Source organism: Dioscorea cayenensis, chromosome 18, assembly GCF_009730915.1.
Source record: "Dioscorea cayenensis subsp. rotundata cultivar TDr96_F1 chromosome 18, TDr96_F1_v2_PseudoChromosome.rev07_lg8_w22 25.fasta, whole genome shotgun sequence".
Classification (NCBI taxonomy): domain Eukaryota; kingdom Viridiplantae; phylum Streptophyta; class Magnoliopsida; order Dioscoreales; family Dioscoreaceae; genus Dioscorea; species Dioscorea cayenensis.
In genome coordinates, this window is record NC_052488.1 from 21,190,089 (window position 1) to 21,209,283 (window position 19,195).

The window sequence follows — 19,195 nt, forward strand, 5'->3', positions numbered from 1 at the left end:
AAAAAACAGTTCACACTTAATTTGATTGAAAACATATTGAATGTTTAATTTATTTAGAATGGAGCTGTGTGAATGAAAAGGCATTCTTGCCTTCTTATTGAAGGGGCTTTGATGTGCCTTTTCTTCCATAGGGAAAAAGGGCATGCGTTTCCACTTTCTGTGAACTAGACTTTGACTAGCGTTAAGAAATGAACATTGTTGGAATAGTATTAATATATTTTAAGGAAAACGCTGACATATGGTCAATAGTTTAAGAAGACAAAGTCGTTAAATTTTAGACAACAAGACCTCGTTGGATCTCAGTTTTATAGCCATTATCTGGTATATATTGCTAGAACAAAATAATTATATATTTCAATTAATTGCATTACCTTCTCATACCGTTATCTTTAAAATTGTTAACATGTTTCTTTTTTTAGTTTTTCACAATCATAAACCCTCAATAACAAACTATTTCTTAAGTATCTTAAAAGACCAAACGCTCCCTCAACTTCATGAGCGCAACAAGAGTCATGGACTCCACCGGCGTCACAGATCATAATTTAATTTAGACATGGAGTAGTCTTGTTCGGACATGTCTATGTTATCAGACGGTAGTCTTTGTCAGTCTAGTTGCCTTCTTCTTCAACTCCTATCACCTCTTCCTTTAATTTATTTGTAGCTCATCTCTGGTGAGAGATTTCAATTTATTCCTTTTCTTTTTTTTGGTGTTTTTTCATTTGTGCGTTATCATGTCTCCCTTTTTTTTTTAAAATAAAATTATAGCTTATCTATTATTTTTAAAAAAACAAAGTCATTGGGAAATAAACTATATATATATATATATATAATTTGTAAAACTTTAACATCATGCCCGATCATGGCGCTGATCATGGCGCGGTTGGACTTTTTAATAATGTCAAAAGTAATAATACAAAATAATTCATGCTTCCATGATCATGAGAAAGAAAATCTTAATAAGTAGGTTCTATGTATTTATAGTAAGTAGATAATACTTTATCAATATAAAATTTAATTTTAACTAATAACATCATAAAAATAAATTCTATTGAAACAAAATACTTAAATAAAAATCAACAACTTTACTTGACATATTTTTTATTAAAATAAATAAATCATATTTTTTATTAAAATAACAACAGTTACTTAATATAACATTACCAAAACCACGTCGCAATGTGAACACTACAATAAAATACATAATATCAGATAAAGCCCTACCATCCACCACAAATAAATATGAGGCTTATAAAAATAAACATATAATAACAAAAAAATAATAATAATGACACTCAGAAAATAATTAACTGCCTTGACCATCAAGTTCATTGCATGGACATTTCCCCACAACCCCCTCATTAACTGCATAAATCTAATCAAGCACCGCCCTATTAACTTGTACATCTTGAAAAACCAAGTTAAACTGAACATAGAATAAGAACTTTCCATCAAGATATACCTTTTTTCTTTTAAAAAAAAACCCCCGTCTTTTGGTTCTAGACCATTAATTAAGTTCATTGAATGGACTTTTTCTCAAAAACCACCCTCATGAACAACATAATAAATCTAATCAATCACCCTCCAATTAACTTAGTACGTCTGGCAAAATAAAGAAAACAAGAAGGTTCCTAGCAACCCTCCAAAGGCTCCAACCTCTATACAAAGACTTTTCTTTACATTATTACACACACACACACACACACACACACACACACACATATATATATGTTATTAATTATTAGGCACCACCTCCCCTATATAAACTTATAAGACCCAAACCAACTCCTCAAACACACCATCTTCATCTTCATCTTCATCTTCACTCTCACCTTCATCTTCTTCACTCTTAAATTAGCTATGGTGCTATCCAAAACAACGTCGGAATCCGACGTATCCGTGCACTCAACCTTTGCCTCGAGATATGTTCGTTCATCTCTTCCAAGGTATATATATTTGTGTACATATATGCATGCATACGTAGTTTGTATATATGTTTTTTTAAAAGCATATATATATATATATATATATATGATGGTTTATATATATAGAACTGAAAATTAAAAGAGTGCTTTATATACTGTGTTGAATTAATTATACGGTGAAATATATATATGAAAGGTATAAAATGCCGGAATCATCGATACCGAAAGAGGCAGCGTACCAGATAATAAATGATGAGTTGATGCTTGATGGAAACCCAAGGTTGAATTTGGCATCATTTGTGACAACTTGGATGGAACCTGAGTGTGATAAGTTGATCATGGCAGCCATTAACAAGAACTATGTTGATATGGATGAATACCCTGTCACCACTGAGCTTCAGGTATTTCCTTTTCTTTTTTCTTTTTTTACTTTACTTTATTTAAATAATATAAAATTAGTAATGCTTATTTGACTTTTGAGTTTTTATCTACTTCTTCTTCTTGTGTTTTTAAATTTCAAGTAGATTTTTTTAAATATTATTTTTATTATATATATGATTTGGAATTTAGGTGGGGTTTGGGTCTGTGGGCCAATTAAGCACCTTAATTTAAGGGTCGGTGGAGTTGGCATTAAGACAACTTGGATTAAAGTAAAGGTAGGGTAGGTTTTCCTTTGGTCATAGGCTTCATTATTTTATTTTATAGGTAGGGCCCATTTTTTTTAAAAAAAAAATTTTCTTTCGTTGTATAGTGAGATGTTTTCACAAATTTAAATTTAAAATTATTTATTTAAATAACTTAAATCTCTAATCACTTAAATCAACTCTTAATAGTATATATAGTTCATTTTTTTCATGAAATATGTTATGAAATTATTTAAAAAATAATTAGTGATAAAATATTAATAAAATTTTATAATTTATATTTCAATAGGACTGTATATTTATAGTAAACAATATATGGGTGGTTTTTTTTATATATATATTTTTTTAATTGAGAGTAATTTAAGAAAAAAGTATGAAGATAAAAAAACACACACACGGAATTAATGGTGCTTTGCTTATACAAATAAATTGGTGCAATGCATTGATGTTGATATAAATAATAAAATATTATTGACATTAGAGTGAAATATGATAATAAAATAATTTTTTTGTAAAAAATTGACTTTTAACTGTAAGTACATATATTTATATTAGTGCTTTGTGGACACCAGACACAGGTTCTTTATTTATGAAGGGGTACCTGTGCAAAGATTCCTAAATTTTAAAACTTAGAAATTAAATAATAATGAGTATTGGTATTTTGATAATTTTAGGGAAGTCAAAAGGTACTATAAATATATCAATAAGTATTTATCATCTATCTATGAACATCCATAGATTTTGAATATATGAACATTTATATCAATTCAACGATTGATAGGAAGTAAAAAATCAAAAACTTAAAACTAATGAATCCTAATCAACTCTACTAAATATTAATTAGCACTCACTATAATTATATAATTGTTATTGTGCTCAACTGCGCACATTTTATGAACGGCCACAGATTGCAATTGATGTAGTCTATGTATATGTATATTATCTCCCTAAACAATATGCTAATAACCCCCGGTTCCATCGAACCCATTCTCACTCTCTTTATCTCTCTCACGCTCTAGTTTATATTTTATCATAACGTTTTATGAGTTAAACTATATGTACAAATATATATATATATATATATATATAATACGACTTTTGAGATTATTATTATTTTTTTATATATTAAAAACAATAAGCATGAATTGTGGTGATGAGATATATAGAACAACGGATCGGATACACTCTTCAAATGCATTAAAGATATAAACAAATATATATATACAATTGAATTTAGAATTATAAAAAGTTGATTATCATTTATATGATTGTCTTTGAATAAATTTTTCAATAAGGGCTCCGAATTGTAAGAACAATTTTTTTATTTTTTTTTTTGGAATAAGCAAGAGCAGTTTTAAGATATTATTTTCATTGTAATCTTTTTGTCACATGCACAAACACACACTTAGAAATATTTTTATTTGTTTATATTACCACCTGAATATTGTCTTTGATTGCAGCATTTTTATTTTTTTGGAACTATAATATTAAACAAAATTCACCATAGTTTTGTTATAACTGGAAAATTTTTAATGCAGAACCGATGTGTCAACATGATTGCTCATCTTTTCAATGCACCTCTTGGAGAAACTGAAACTGCAATTGGAGTTGGAACAGTAGGATCATCAGAAGCCATAATGCTTGCTGGTCTTGCATTCAAGAGAAAATGGCAAAACAAGAGAAAGGCTGAAGGAAAACCTTGTGACAAGCCCAACATTGTCACTGGTGCTAATGTTCAAGTTAGTAAATCAAACTTAACCAAATATTTCTAAAATTCTAAGCTTACATCAATTCATTTTATGCAACAGGTTTGCTGGGAGAAATTTGCAAGATACTTTGAAGTTGAATTAAAAGAAGTGAAGTTAAGTGATGGTTACTATGTTATGGACCCCAAAAAGGCAGTAGAACTAGTTGATGAAAACACTATCTGTGTAGCTGCCATTCTTGGCTCTACACTTAATGGAGAATTTGAAGATGTTAAGCTTCTAAATGATCTTCTAACAGAGAAAAACAAAGAAACCGGGTATTAGACTAATCTTCTTCTATATTATATATTGTAATTTTTACAAATTGGTTTCGATGTATATATATTAAGTTTAAGTTTTTGGGTTGAATTCACCAGATGGGATACACCTATCCATGTAGACGCGGCGAGTGGTGGTTTTATAGCACCATTTTTGTACCCAGAATTAGAGTGGGATTTCCGGCTTCCATTAGTGAAGAGTATAAATGTCAGCGGACACAAGTATGGATTAGTGTATGCAGGGATTGGATGGGTCATTTGGAGGAGCAAAGAGGATTTGCCAGAAGAACTCATCTTTCATATCAATTATCTTGGTGCGGATCAACCTACATTCACTCTCAACTTCTCAAAAGGGTCAAGTCAAGTCATTGCTCAATATTATCAGTTAATCAGGTTGGGATTTGAGGTGAGTAAATTAACTATTTGCTCTGATACCATGTTAGATAAACTTGTCAATTTAATCAACTAATATGAGATTTTTAAATGATAGGGGTACAGTAACATCATGGAGAATTGTAAAGAGAATGCCATGGTGTTGAAGGAAGGGTTAGAGAAGACGGGTAGGTTCAACATTGTGTCGAAGGACAATGGTGTTTCTTTAGTAGCATTTTCGTTGAAAGACCGAAGGTTGCATGATGAGTTTGAGGTGTCGGAGTATCTCCGCCGCTTTGGATGGATCGTGCCCGCTTACACAATGCCACCAGATGCACAACACATTACGGTGTTGCGCGTGGTGGTGAGAGAGGACTTTAGTCGAACACTTGCTGAAAGATTGGTGATGGACATTGAGAAGGTATTGCGTGAGCTTGATTTACTCCCATCTAAGTTTCTCAAGTTGAATGATGGAAAAAATGGACATTGGACCAAGAAGTCAGAGTTGGAGACACAGAAATCAGTTACAGATGCTTGGAAGAAGTTTGTTTTGGCAAAGAAGATGAATGGAGTTTGCTAGAGAAGCAAGAAAAGATTTTTGTAATTTGATTTCAATATGTTGTTTGAATAATGTTTGTGAGCTTTCTTTTTTTCTTTTTTTCTATTGGTGATGTTAAACTCTATTTCAATTAAGAACACATGCATCAAACTAGAGTGCTAAGATACTATCTATATAAACATTTGAGCTCAAAACCCTTGTAAGACTGATTACTAGCATTTCTTTGTTAACAATGTTACAAGAGAGATTGCTCACCATATGTTGTATAAATCTTATAGTTTGTGGCAATTACTTGTATATATGTATATGATCATAATTTTGGATTGAGTAGAGAAGAGATACAAGGGAAAAAAATAAAAATAAAAATAAAAATAAAAAGGGGTTAAGAAGAAGAGTATATAAGAAGGATTGATAACTTTAACCTTATGTTTCATAATTTTTTCTCTTTCTCTCCATTCCCTCAATCTAATCACACTATTAATGCAACCCTTTGTGGGATTGTGTATACATAGTAGCAATGACATTAATTATATTGAAAAGCTTGGAATTTTGTCTTCTCTAATTCACATCAAACTAAATATATAATTTGAAAAATTCACTAATTGAATTTTCATAGTATCATTGCTTTTTAGCTGGTGGATGATGACCGAATATTTCTTCGGTAACACGGCTTTGATACATGGACTTGTTTGTGACTTGAAATTGCTGGTTGGTGTGCTAAAAAGTAATGTAACACCTTAATTTCCGGCAGTTTGCTCTCTTGAGTAACCCTTAAGAATGCATCAAGTCCCTCTTTACATTTCCCCTTCAAACTGTTACCTGTACAAAGTTATGTATGCATGTCATTGTTACTATGCTTTGAGTAAGACAAGATGGTTTCTTACTTAGCCACTGCTTCCTGACTGTCAGACATTTATGCAAACACTTTTGCTTAAAGAAAGGGATGCTTTAATTGATTTAGAACCATAGACCTCTTTCTTTACCTACCAATAGATGAGACTCAAATCATGTCATGGTTATTTGAGGAATTTCAAGTGAGATATGCTGAAACTATCATGAACATCAGAATAATTAACAATTATAATTGAGATCATCCATCCTTTTCAACTGAGATATATGCTCATCACTTTGAAGAACCTAAAAATAGTTAGAGAACAAACAAAATATGATCTGTTTTTTAATTTTTCACTTGCAATATTACTGTGTCTATTTTTAGTCTTTTCGTCTAATTTTATCACATAATGTTTGTGTTGGCAGCAACATATCAATCTTTTGTTTGATAAAAACATATCAACCTCTTGGCGCATCAACTAATTATATATAATCTATTTTCAAAATTATATTTATTTTTTTAAAAAAAATATTATAAAAATGAAGTGGCCACATTGTCATATCACTTTTTTTTTAATCATGATTTTAGTTTTTGACATCACATCACAAATAAAAGTGGAGCACCAATTATTTATTAAAAACGTTTTTTTCTTTAAATAGATGACACCAATGTGAGTGGGTGTGGTCAAGTCAATTATTTTGGGTAGGGATCTGGGATCATATATGGGTAGAGATATATATAAATATATATAATTTGGAAATCCTTAACTTGGAGGGAACCCCTATATCAACCCTAACCCTAATCCTGACCAGTTTAAAAGGAGTTAAAGTGTACTTATACATCATGGTAAGACATTTTGTCACCTGGAACATATCAGTGTTGAAGTTTTGTCAACAAAATATATAATTAATTAGCTAGTTTCAACATATGTTTTTTTAATCTAGAAGGCTAGAAGAAGGCTAAGGTATTTATATATTCATGGATGCTAGAGAGAGATATTAAAAAAAATTAAAGAAAATGGAAATTTATTGCTTTGTTCAAAAGTATTGCATCAAAGAATGCATGAGGGAGTTAGGCCAACTATTGAAATAGACTTTCTTCCCAACTTCATCTATAAACTAAAACTCAAAATTAAGTAGGCATATATATATATACACACACACACAAGTAAGACAAGAATATATTTAGTTAGGTTATAGTTGGCAATAGCTTTCTTTTCAGTTTATAATCACTTCATTATTCTTGGTCATTATATATATATATATATATATATATATGTATGTAGGGTTGATGCATGTTTTCTAACAAGAAGCTGCAAAGATCTACTAGAAATACAACAACTTAACTAACAGACCTTCTATTTGACCAGTGTTAGGTCAGCTCACAAAACATGTTTCATTTTCTTAAGACACTCTCTTAATTACAAGACATGTTCATTAATTATTTCTAATTTTCATTAACAAAAAATCAAGAAAGATAAGTTGAAAATATAACCGTTCATCAATTGATGATCAGATGGTCAAGAAAATCTCGCTCATCCATAATTTTCTTTTATTCGTCACTAGAAAAAGCTTTATATATATATATAAGGGTGGTAATTTATGTTTAAGAGGATAGTGAATGAGATTTGGTTGGTTGTAAGTAGAGGTTGTAGGTTAGAAATGTTAAGAGATGTTGAAACTAGAACTGATATTCACTCCACCAAGCAATCCTCTCCCTCTTTCTCTCTTTCTCTTTTTCATTCTTTCAACTATAATTCTCTCTCTATATATATATATATATGTATCACATCTTCATGTTCACCACTTATATCTTGTTCTCATCTGTATGTCTTATATAAATCCTAAATAAGGTTGAAGGAAAACACATCAAGAAACAACTTCTATATATATATATATATATATATCTTTCTTGATTCTATCTCTCCTTGATCATTGTGAGGATAAAGAGATGAGCACAAGAGGTCATTGGACACCGACCGAAGACGAGAAGCTCATGGAACTCGTTGCCTGTTTTGGCCCTCATAACTGGAATTCCATTGCTGACAAGCTTCAAGGAAGATCAGGTGCAACTCTATCTCCTCTCTCTCTCTCTCTGTCTATATATATATATATATATATATATATATATAATTCTTTTCAATGAAAGTTGTTGTTATATATGAGGTTCAAAGTGACATGTTAACAAATTGAGTGAAAATTAACCAAACTAGGAAAGAGTTGTCGGTTGAGATGGTTCAATCAGTTGGATCCAAGAATCAAGAAAAGTCCTTTCACTGAGGAAGAAGAAGAACGGCTTCTTACTTCACATCGAAATTCATGGAAACAGATGGGCGGCGATTGCTCGCCATTTCCCCGGCAGGACTGATAATGCAGTGAAGAATCAATGGCATGTTATCATGGCAAGAAGGTATAGGGAGCGTTCTAGAGTTTGCTCTAGAGGAGAAGCACAAAGACAAGAGATCATTAAGAAGAGAAATTTAGATGCAAAAAATATCGCTTCATTTCTAGACAAGTATTGCAGAAGTGTTCAAAATTATCCAATGATCAATGAATCCAATATGAGACAAAGTAATATATTTATGCATGCTTTTTTATTCTATATATATATATATATATATATATATATATATATGCATGCATATTTAATTATATGTTTATCTGAATGCAGATAGAGATAGTTCCATTGAGTTCTATGATTTTCTTCAAGTGAACAATGATCTAGAGAATGCTAAACAAGGTTTAGAAAGAGTGGAAGAACAAAAAGAAGAAGTGAAGGAGAATGAGAGTAAGAGTTGTGTTCCATTTATAGATTTTTTCTCTGTTGGAAGTTCTTAACTACATTTTGTGTGTGTGTGTGTGTGAGTGTAAATATAGATAGTTACATAATAAAAGAGTATTAGTGAAGATGAACTCTAATCAATTTGTGAAGCTAACTGTGAATATATATATGTATGACTTGATGTCATTTAGGATATGATCATGCTATGAATTACTTAAATAGTGATGTAAATTGGAACATCAAAACCTTTATATTAGTTGAGAATGAGTGTGTTTTGTTTTCTTTCTTGAGAATGAGCTTCTTCTTCATTTTGAACTTTTGAATTTAGTGCAAAATGGTGATCAGTACCTTCTCTTGATGTGCTTCTTATTAAAAGCAATGCTCATGTGATATATCTTTGCATTGGCCAGTCAGTTTCTCTTTGAAATGAGAAAGAGAACATATATAACTGTGAAATTAATATGTAGTGTAATTAATAATGAACTTGATAAAACTAATTTAGAGTTAGATATATCCCATATTTTAATTGTGTTGGTTTGAATTGTTAAATTTTACAGAAGTGTGTGTGTGTGTTTTCTTTGTTCTTCATGAGTTCTAATTAATTTATTGAAATATTAAATATATAAGACCCAATATTGAATATACCAAAATTCACCATTTCTCACACAGTTGGCAATTGGCATTTTCATTGGAAAATATGTATGAATGAATCAATGACAACGACAGCACTTTTGTTATTAATAAACAAAAATTTACATAGTACTTTAATTGAGTTTAAACAATACAAGCGGATTAGTTCAATGTGTACTTCTATTACTATATATATTTGATATGATGCTTGATGCTTAGTATGATGCTTGATGCTTGATGCTTGATGCCTGTTGGTTAATTTCTTGTAGATAAATTGATAGAATTATACTTCTCATGGTTGCTCTTTGTTTTAACATTGGATCTTCTGCACTGTACTGCTCCCTTTTAATTATATAATAATAATCATCTTTTTAACCTTTTAGAAATTTAAGATTCTCTTAGTTTCTTGTTGAAGGATTTCTTTTTTAAAATTAAAACAAAATTAAAATATTAATTATAAATTGAGGAAAAAAAATACCAGGAATCTGGCAAAGCATGAAATAACATTAACAATGGCTTGTTTCCATATCTAATTAGACATTGTGGGTAATTTTGAAGGGGACAAAAATACATAATAGCTAACAAAAGAAAGATTTATAAAAAAATAAGGATAGGCATTAAAGGGTGGAAAGTATTTTGCAAGCCAAATCATGAAGATGAAAAGTAGTTCATCAAACACTCACAACATCCAGAAGAGCTCCAGAGAATCACTCAAACAAAGAACCATGTAGATGATCAAATGAGAAGAACTAAAGAATAGATTAAAAGAACCACATTTTCTGCTAATTTTGCAAGCCAATAAAGAACTAGCAGTTAGACTGACAAAAAAGACGAGGAACATAAGCCGGAGTTGGGCCAGCAGAGAGCATCAACGACAAGCTTAGAGCCTCGGAGATATCAACATCATATACAATACAAGGCATACCCTTCTTCAGGAAGGCAGGCATAGCTCAGTACAAGCCCAATACATTCTGGCTTACAACAAATAGATATCCCACTAGAATACAACACAGTTCGGCACGACCAGATCATACCAGGACACCATTCTAAGCATGCAAACTGCATGTTTGGAGGCTCAAGGCTTGTCGAGGTACGAGCATCCACGACATAGCTGAGATGTACAGGCTAGCACTTTTAATTTGCTCCAATAATAGATGGGTATCATCAGATCAACTTAATTTGCTGCCCCCATCTTGGATGTTTCAATCTCTCAAGATGATATTGGTTCATAAGGATAAGAAAGCCATGGGTGTTTCAGTGCTTCAAATGCTGATGGGCGCTTCTTTGGATTCACTTCGAGAAGATGCGCAACAAAATCAATGAAGCCTTGATCACCCATTGGAAGACGGTGCCGTAGTGATGTCTTCTTTGGGATAAGATATTCTAGCCTGTTGGTTTCCTGTAGGAGAGAAATTTTGCAAAACAAGCGTAAAATATATATATATATATATATATAAGATGCTTTACATATGGACACCCTAAAAAGCAACATCTTGAAGCCAACTATGCTTCCAACAAAAACCATAGAGCTAACAAGGGAGTGATATAGGTTTAAAACCAAATTCCTAATTCATCAGTCACAGGTAATACTTGAAAGAGTACCTGAAAGGTATAAAAAGGGAACTTGTACCTGATTTCTCTCATATAACATATGATTTTTGGAGAAATATTTGTATGTATCACGTCCTTTCGCAAGCATTGCTTGTTCAATGGGTCCAATGATTCCAATGACCCGTGCTAGCAATGTTGCAGGAGAGTCATTTTGGAAGAGCACCTGTGAAAATTTTTGTGTTAGTTCATTTACATGCAACCCTGGCCTGTTTATGGAGGATCCAGAAAACATTTAAACAGTCCATTGTCCGTATATAACAAATTTTTGATAGGTAGAGCATGAAGGCCCTATATAACCATTCCAAGTCAAAATCCAGGGTACCTTTCACGAGGCAGACAATGTTTTAGTCTAAAGTTTAACTACCAAGAAGGTCCTTCCCTCACCAACCCACCACCCCCTTCCTGATGAGATTTCAATTTATCCCAAGCTCATCTAACAATGTTCACCATGAAATGCATCTTTACCCTCCTCTGACAAGTTCCAACCAACAAGAACAATTTGTTTACCATAAAGATTTCAAAGGAGTATTCCTTATTAAATTCTCAACTTGGATCTAACTTTTTCAAAGCATTATATCTTTGTATTGATGGTGTAAAAATTTAGATATCTCATAGTACCAACATCATAAAAAATACTTCTACATACAATCCACTAATTCTAAGAATACTCAACATGGACCAACAAGATATTGTCGTTTCAATTGCATTTGCCAAGCCAATAGGTTTGTTTAACATATAGGACGTATAAAGATTAGCAATGATACCATAACCACTAACACTAAGAGCAATAAACATACTATACCACTACCCATCTTTTCTTGTAAGGGTGACTCTTTCTCTGCATTTTTTTTCCCAAGATGAGCGGCTAGGCCTCAGCATTGCTTTTGTTACTTTTTCATCACAGGCATGATGGGAACCCAAATATATTTCACAAGTATATACGGGCAGCACCATGCACACTCTACTCAAAAATCAGTATAAACATAATTAAATTAACTAGTAAAACCAGGCATTTAGGGCATGAGCCTTAAATAACAAAGAAGTCATATAAAACCCAATGGTTGAAGCTCTTTTAGAAATCCCTACATTAAAAGTAAGAAACTAACGTAACTTACATTTCCAGTGCAGAGCTCTGCTAAGATGCATCCAAGTGACCATATATCAATCTTTTTATCATATGGAAGGCCCAATATGACCTCAGGTGCACGATAGGACCGTGATTGCACATAAGAGCATAGATGATCTGTTTCAAAGCAACTGCTACCAAGGTCAATAACTTTTACTTCACACCTGCTGTAGCTCTTCACCAAAATATTCTCCGGCTTTAGATCACAATGAATAAGACCAAGACCATGCAGAAATTGAAGTGCTTCCAGGCACTGAATCGTAATTGACTGCCAAAAGAATTGAAGTTGAGCCAAAATGTGTTTCAGAAAAGAATAATGATCAAGGAAACTGAGGTAACAATATGATGGATACAACCTGCAACCTCGGCATGGTAAAATAAACCTCCCCTCCAGATTCTCTATTGAACTTGTGAAATTCATATAAGTTAGCCTTGAGCAGCTCACAAACTATTAGTAAGTGCTCCTGTGAATCAATGAGGTTTACCAGAAAGCAACAATCAACAAATATGGAGAACATATGGCAGATACAGAAATTAGAATAAATGATAGCGAAATCATAGCGTTCCAACAATAGAGGACATAAATACTGTTACATGCATGACATCTACAATCAGTCGATGAAGCATAAAGATTTATGAGATCCTTGAAAAATAATGCATTTTTCAAAAGGAACATGAAAAAGAAGCAAACTTAAACCTTGCCTAGCTCTAGAAAGGGAATAAGAGCAGGAACAAACTTAGTCTACTGGAATTTGCTTTATAGATTAGGTATTTATTCAAATTTGAGCACCTTAAGTTGGCTACAATATAGGGCATGGTAGAATTGGGCTCTATCTGCCTCAAGCCTAGATTGAATCAAAGTAACAAAGCCTCGTTCATTATTACAGTCAACATAAAATCCCCTCTATTTTCTGAAAAGCTTAAAAGTCGATTTTTATAAGCTAATACCAACTAGTTTTTTCAAGTTTGGGGAAGTAATATTCCCCATATTTTTTATAAGTAGTATGCACCTGTTAGACAATTGAAACAGTGCCAACATAGTTTCAGAAATCAATACAACCTTCCCCTCAGATATGGCTCTAACTTAACAGCAGTTAAATAGGTGCATGCATAGACCTATTATCTCAGTGGAGGAATTCACATAGGAAGGTAATTCTTCAACCACAAGCACTCACCCAGAAATATTAACAAATTTTAAAACATAACAGTATTCCCTTATTAAATCAAGATATACAAATGTCCAAATATTCCAACCAACAACCACTGTAACATGAAAATAATTCAACAAGTCTTGCAATGCAAATAGAACGAAAATATTAGATAAAGAAAATTTTGGTAGAAAAGCAAAATATTTAACAGAAACAACAAAAAGCGTGGAAAACCATTTATGAACAAACAAATTGAACAGGCTACTTACCCGATAGTAAAAATAATCATACAAGCGCAAAATATGGTACTTGTCAGCAGGGTCATGCTTGTTCACATATTTCAGAAGCTTGATTTCATCAAGGCTCTGATCAAAAAAATCTTTGTTGTTTTTAATAATTTTCACACAAACATCCATTCCAGTATGCAGGTCATGTGCCTGAATGGCTTTGCTGAATGCTGCTGATCCTAGGTACTCAGTAACATGATAGCGCCCTGCGATTACTGAATTTAAAACAACATGGAAGTTCTTATCCTCCTCAAAGCCAGTTCTGGAAAACAATTCAGACAGAAAAAACAGTTAGATGGAAAAAGATGCATAATAATAATTCATTCATATGGTTCACACCAACAAAGAAGAAAAAAATAAAAAAAGTCTAGTAGTCTCTAACACAAGTCCAAGATAAACATTAAATAGATTCATCTACTAAAGAACTTGAAAATATGTTACGAAGCCATTAGATGCCCTGGAAATAAAATCATTAAAAAACCAAAACATGCCTGTTTTTCCTGTGTACAATCTTAAGGTTGAAGATTTCAAATTCATCCTCCTGGGATTTTATCTGTCTCACTTGCTCCTGCAGTGCAGCCGCTTCTTCATCTTCCAGGGTTGTACAATGCTCTTCTTCCCTAACATCATTTTCTTTATAATGATGGTTTCTCTTGATATTCTCCCTTCCAGCATAATCAACATTTGAGACTGACGATGAAATTGAATTTCTTGATCTTACAACATCAGCAGTTTCATCATCACCAAAACTTTTGCGAGGGGAAGACTCATTGCTTTTTCTCCTCCACGTAGCAAGCATGTCATCAGGTTGAATGCCATTACTGTAGTCATTCAAATCAGTACCAACAGCAACATTTGCCTTGCTTGACCACAAAGATTTACTAGAATCAGCCTCCAACATGTCTACAGATCTTAGTGGAGGAGGAAATGAAAACCCAACATCAGAACTCATTCCTGAGCGAGAAGGACCCTTTTCAGGATCCAAAATATACTTATCAGTATCCTGCTTATCAGCTTTCAGTTTATCCCTCTTTAATTTATTGGTAGAGCTCTTGTTTTTTTCATTCTGAGAATGTCTAATGCCGCTAATGCCAGTATCACGATCATGAAAGTACTCTACATCCCCTTCACTGCTTTCACCAACCAAACTTTCACGCATTTCACTGCCAATGTCAGCAGCATCACTATTTATGCCTACACCAATAGACCTGACTGAACAATGCTGATCATCATCCATGCAAAGATCATCACGGCGACGCGGTATATTGTCATTTTAGCTTTCCCATTACCAAGCATAACAAATTCATTGCTTTGGGTAACAAACCCCTGCCAAACAGGCTCTGCACGCATCAAATTTAGTTCTTCAACATCCATTAACTGCCCATCATAGTGAGCTATTAAATCATTTTCATCTCTTCTCCTATACATCTCTGACATTGTGAATCCCAAAGGCCCATCTGAAGCAGCAACTTGTTCAATAGTTTTTGCCTGAAGATATTGCTCACCAGAGAAGTAAGAGTCCTCTTCAGCAAAAGATTGGTCATCATCTTCATCCTTTCTTGGTACCCGCTCCTGAAGATCAGGAACACTACCATGGCCTGTTCCTTTTTCATTATCACTTGGGTAATCAATTTCATGAGCCAGGAACCAGGTCTCCTCTTCAATAGGTTGCCTCGTGTATCCAACATCATCATCATCATCATATTCATCAGAATCCCAATACTCATTTGGATAGTCAACCGAATCATCACCAACAGTTGCAAAGCCAGATACCAAATCAGAAGTGTCTTCGGCAATTCCTTGACTAACAGATAACCAGCTGCTTCCACCAGTTCTCTTTCCACCTGTTGTTACATAATAAATTCCGAGTCTAAGGAAAAATGACAAGGCAACTATCGCAAGGGAGGCATTGAACTAGTGTAACTCTAATCAAATAATTATCAGCTATTCACTTAAAAAGCAACCTTCCAACAGAGTTACTTGAATGCACACAAATTTACACAAACAGCAAATGGTAAAACACATGACTTAAATTCTATTGAAACAAATGACACAAATAGAAACAATCTGATGGTCACATCATAAGCACTCAGACAATAAACCCATAAAACAAGTTATATCTTTCTAGGATTTGGAGTGAACACCCATTTAAGATGGTGGTTTACATCTGAAAATTTAGAAACAGGATACAACTCAAAGTTCTTTTGTAACACAAGACTTTTGATGATCCAGAAGAGGAAAATAAATTATTACGTTACCTATAACTCCCAGGATACTTTTTTTCTAAAAAAAAAACCCAAAAAAAAAGCTCTTCTTGATCAGCCAGTTCTTTCCCGGTGGAATAACAGTCAAAATCTTCTCATCAACTAAAAATGTAACAGTCATGATAATGACACTGCCTGTTTTCCAGAAAAGAAAATTCCAGATAGATAAGTGCATAAATGTTTGTTCCTGTTCCTGTGATGCTAAAACCTGTTGATTCTTTCATCATCAAATCTGTGCGTAAAAAAATAAAAGTGATCTATTTATGGTTTCCAACATGCCATACAACTACTCTTAAGTGAAACATTATATGCCACAAATCCACCATACATATAGCGGAGAGAACATTATTTCAACATGATACCACCCATTGTCCACCAACAACCCTAACAAACTCTACCTGCATGACGACACCAAACAGGGCACTTATCACCATGTGTTCTATTTAACTAGTAGTTTTCTGTAAGGTAGAGATATTAGGTAATCTTTCAGAAAACACAAAAGTTCGAACTCAAATTTTTATTTCCAAAATCATCCATCTCGAGCATCCTGCAAGATCATTTTCCACTTAACTACTTGTACACTCAATCAGGAATGACTTCTATTGCAAATCATGAAGATTGATCAATCCACAAAGCATATTGTCAAATTAAGGTATTTTCACATTTCAGGAGTATGAGAAGACTTGGAAACTCTCCAACAATATTTTTTGCAAGAAATTATAGAACATATTTCCTTCCAATCATTTCCACACCACACACAAGGGCATCTCATGTTGAAAATCAAGAAGACTAATTAATCCACAGAATATCATCAAGCTCACGTAAATTCTAGTTTTAAAGTATGAGAAGAGTTGGAACCTTTCTAATCTTAGTGTTCGAAAGAAATTCTAGAATGTTATCACTAAAAAACCTATAAATCAAGTCCTACCGCCAAATTAAATGTATTCACATTCTTAGCCATTCAATAAGCACTGAAAAAAAAAGGAAATTGCGTATCCACCCTCTCAAAGTTTCCATCTATTGCCTTCTGATGATTTTTTAATTTTAACCACCAACAAGAATCAAACAATGTGAAGATACCTACATTTTCTTTAGTAGCACTTGACATGTCAAACCTAACCTATAATGCTTATAAAAACACATTCTGAAACATGAAAGCTTTCAATTTCAACACAGTTCAGAAATCAAATTAAAGCACTCCTAAACATCTTACAGTCAGTATTAGAAGGATATCAAATAACATTAACTACTTACTTACCGGAGAAGTTGATCTCCTGACCGACAGGAACATCAAGGAAAGACCCAATCATAAACGCACTATCAGCATTTGACATCTTGCTCCCTGACCCATGGTGTTCAGCCTTTTCCTCCCACCCTAAATTCACCAATTTTTCCTCAGACTTGAGCCTCACCGGCGGCAATCTTGGGAACTCCTCCCTGTGATTTGACATTTCAAAACCCCCAACAACACTCTTGCGCTCCGAGCTCCCCCGCGATCTCCCATCCACCGAGCACTCCTTGGAGACCTCCCTCACATCGCTCCCCGCAGCCCTCTTTTTCCTCTCCTCCATCTCATCAAACCCACTCAACGACGAGGCATTCCCAACGGAGAAAGGAAACACGGTCTTGACAGGGCAGTACTTGAGGCCATCATCCTCCTTCGCCCAGAGATTATCCAACAAACTCTCCTTAAACTCGCTTTTCTGGTTCATCCCACGCCGCATCTCCTTCGGCTGCTCAGAGATCATCAGCTCCGAGAAACTAGGGTAGAGATCAGCAACCGCAGCAGCATTCGAGCTCTCTCCGGTTCCGCTCTTCCCACCATTCCCGATCTTCCCAACCTCGATCTCCTTCACAATAAACTCCTTCGAGATCTCACCACTCTGGTTCCTCCCCTCAGCGGCTGCCTCCGGGAGTGCCCGATCCCCGGAACCATTCAAGTTCAGCTCCGGCCGGCCACTCAACTCCCCACGCAACGCCGCTTCCGCGCGTGTGAAGCGGTTCCTCTTCAGGAAATCGAGAACAACGTCGACGGAATCCGCCATGGCGCAAGAAATCAGAGGGATTCCGGGAGGATCGGGTGAACCCAAACCCTAACCCTAGTCCTTAACCGAAACCCTAACCCTAGAGGAGGCCGGCGGGTAGATGGAGGAGAAGATGGAGGCATCGGACGGCCATTGGAGTGCCTCGGGATCGGGAAATTGGGAGAATGGGAGCCCTAGAGAAGTTTAAAGAGCGGGACGAAGGAGGACGGAGATTCAGATGCAGAGAGAACAAAAAAAGAAAGAAACTTTTCAGGGACCAAAACCAAAATTTCATATTTTATTAGGGGGTTTATTGACATTTGTGCGCAGATATATGGAGGATGTGGGTGGGAAGGCCTGCAAATTTTTGTTTTTTGTTTTTTATTCTTTTAATTAAATAAATTACTTGTGAGTGTAATTAATTATTCATGGCATATTCCTTGGTTCATGTCAGTTGTTAATTTTTTGTTTTAAATCTGTTTGTGTTATAAATTACTCAGAACTAGGAAACTAAAGATTTTTAGAATTTTTTTTATATTACCGCATGTTTATTATTATTATTTTACAATTAGAGATAAATGTCACCCACTTAACTGTTTGTCTCAAGGCAGATAAATACAGAAGTAAGTTGGTTATTGGGGCATCTCAGAATATTAAATGACACAATCAAAGTCCATTGTGTATGTTCAAAATATTTATAAAAATTTTATTAAAATAATAAATCTTTTTTATTATACAACTTTGGAGGAAGAGAGATACGACTCTTTCTACGAGAAACTCACCAAAACTCATTTCACAGTAACAGTTTTTACCAAAACTCATTTAGACAGTAATATAAATAATATATGACCTAATAATATTTTATAAATATTACTATAAATAACCTACTCCAAGGGCCTTTATCACTGCACTAGCAAGTATTGCTGTGTTGGCCTATAAAAATTTTTTAAATGTAGGGCTATAATTAAAAAT

At 33.8% G+C, this 19,195-nt stretch overlaps 3 protein-coding genes across 3 annotated transcripts; 2 read left to right on the forward strand and 1 right to left on the reverse strand.

Moving 5' to 3' along the window:
* The first annotated feature begins 1,742 nt into the window (after positions 1–1,742).
* On the forward strand, positions 1,743–5,777 carry LOC120282117 (glutamate decarboxylase 1). Its single transcript, XM_039288868.1, has 6 exons — positions 1,743–1,943; positions 2,119–2,323; positions 4,105–4,305; positions 4,375–4,589; positions 4,689–4,995; positions 5,080–5,777. The coding sequence occupies exons 1-6, from the start codon at positions 1,858–1,860 to the stop codon at positions 5,539–5,541; spliced, it is 1,476 nt and encodes a 491-aa protein (XP_039144802.1). The 5' UTR covers positions 1,743–1,857; the 3' UTR covers positions 5,542–5,777.
* Positions 5,778–8,179: 2,402 nt separating this feature from the next.
* LOC120282118 (transcription factor MYB52-like) lies at positions 8,180–9,413 on the forward strand. Its single transcript, XM_039288869.1, is given in 4 exon segments — positions 8,180–8,417; positions 8,565–8,665; positions 8,667–8,922; positions 9,023–9,413. Coding segments are annotated over 4 exon segments (639 nt in total). The 5' UTR covers positions 8,180–8,302; the 3' UTR covers positions 9,190–9,413.
* Positions 9,414–10,503: 1,090 nt separating this feature from the next.
* LOC120282116 lies at positions 10,504–18,495 on the reverse strand. The gene is given in 8 exon segments (XM_039288867.1): positions 10,504–11,162; positions 11,394–11,537; positions 12,490–12,768; positions 12,857–12,964; positions 13,918–14,197; positions 14,427–15,189; positions 15,192–15,779; positions 17,458–18,495. Coding segments are annotated over 8 exon segments (3,138 nt in total). The 5' UTR covers positions 18,245–18,495; the 3' UTR covers positions 10,504–10,973.
* Between the last annotated feature and the right edge of the window lie 700 nt (positions 18,496–19,195).

Excerpts from the sequence above, each read along its gene's own strand:
- LOC120282117 (XM_039288868.1), top strand. The coding sequence starts at position 1,858 with ATGGTGCTATCCAAAACAACGTCGGAATCCGACGTATCCGTGCACTCA. Across the intron at positions 1,944-2,118 it reads GTTCGTTCATCTCTTCCAAG|GTATAAAATGCCGGAATCAT; the intron begins GTATATATATTT and ends TATATATGAAAG. Across the intron at positions 2,324-4,104 it reads CTGTCACCACTGAGCTTCAG|AACCGATGTGTCAACATGAT; the intron begins GTATTTCCTTTT and ends TTTTTAATGCAG.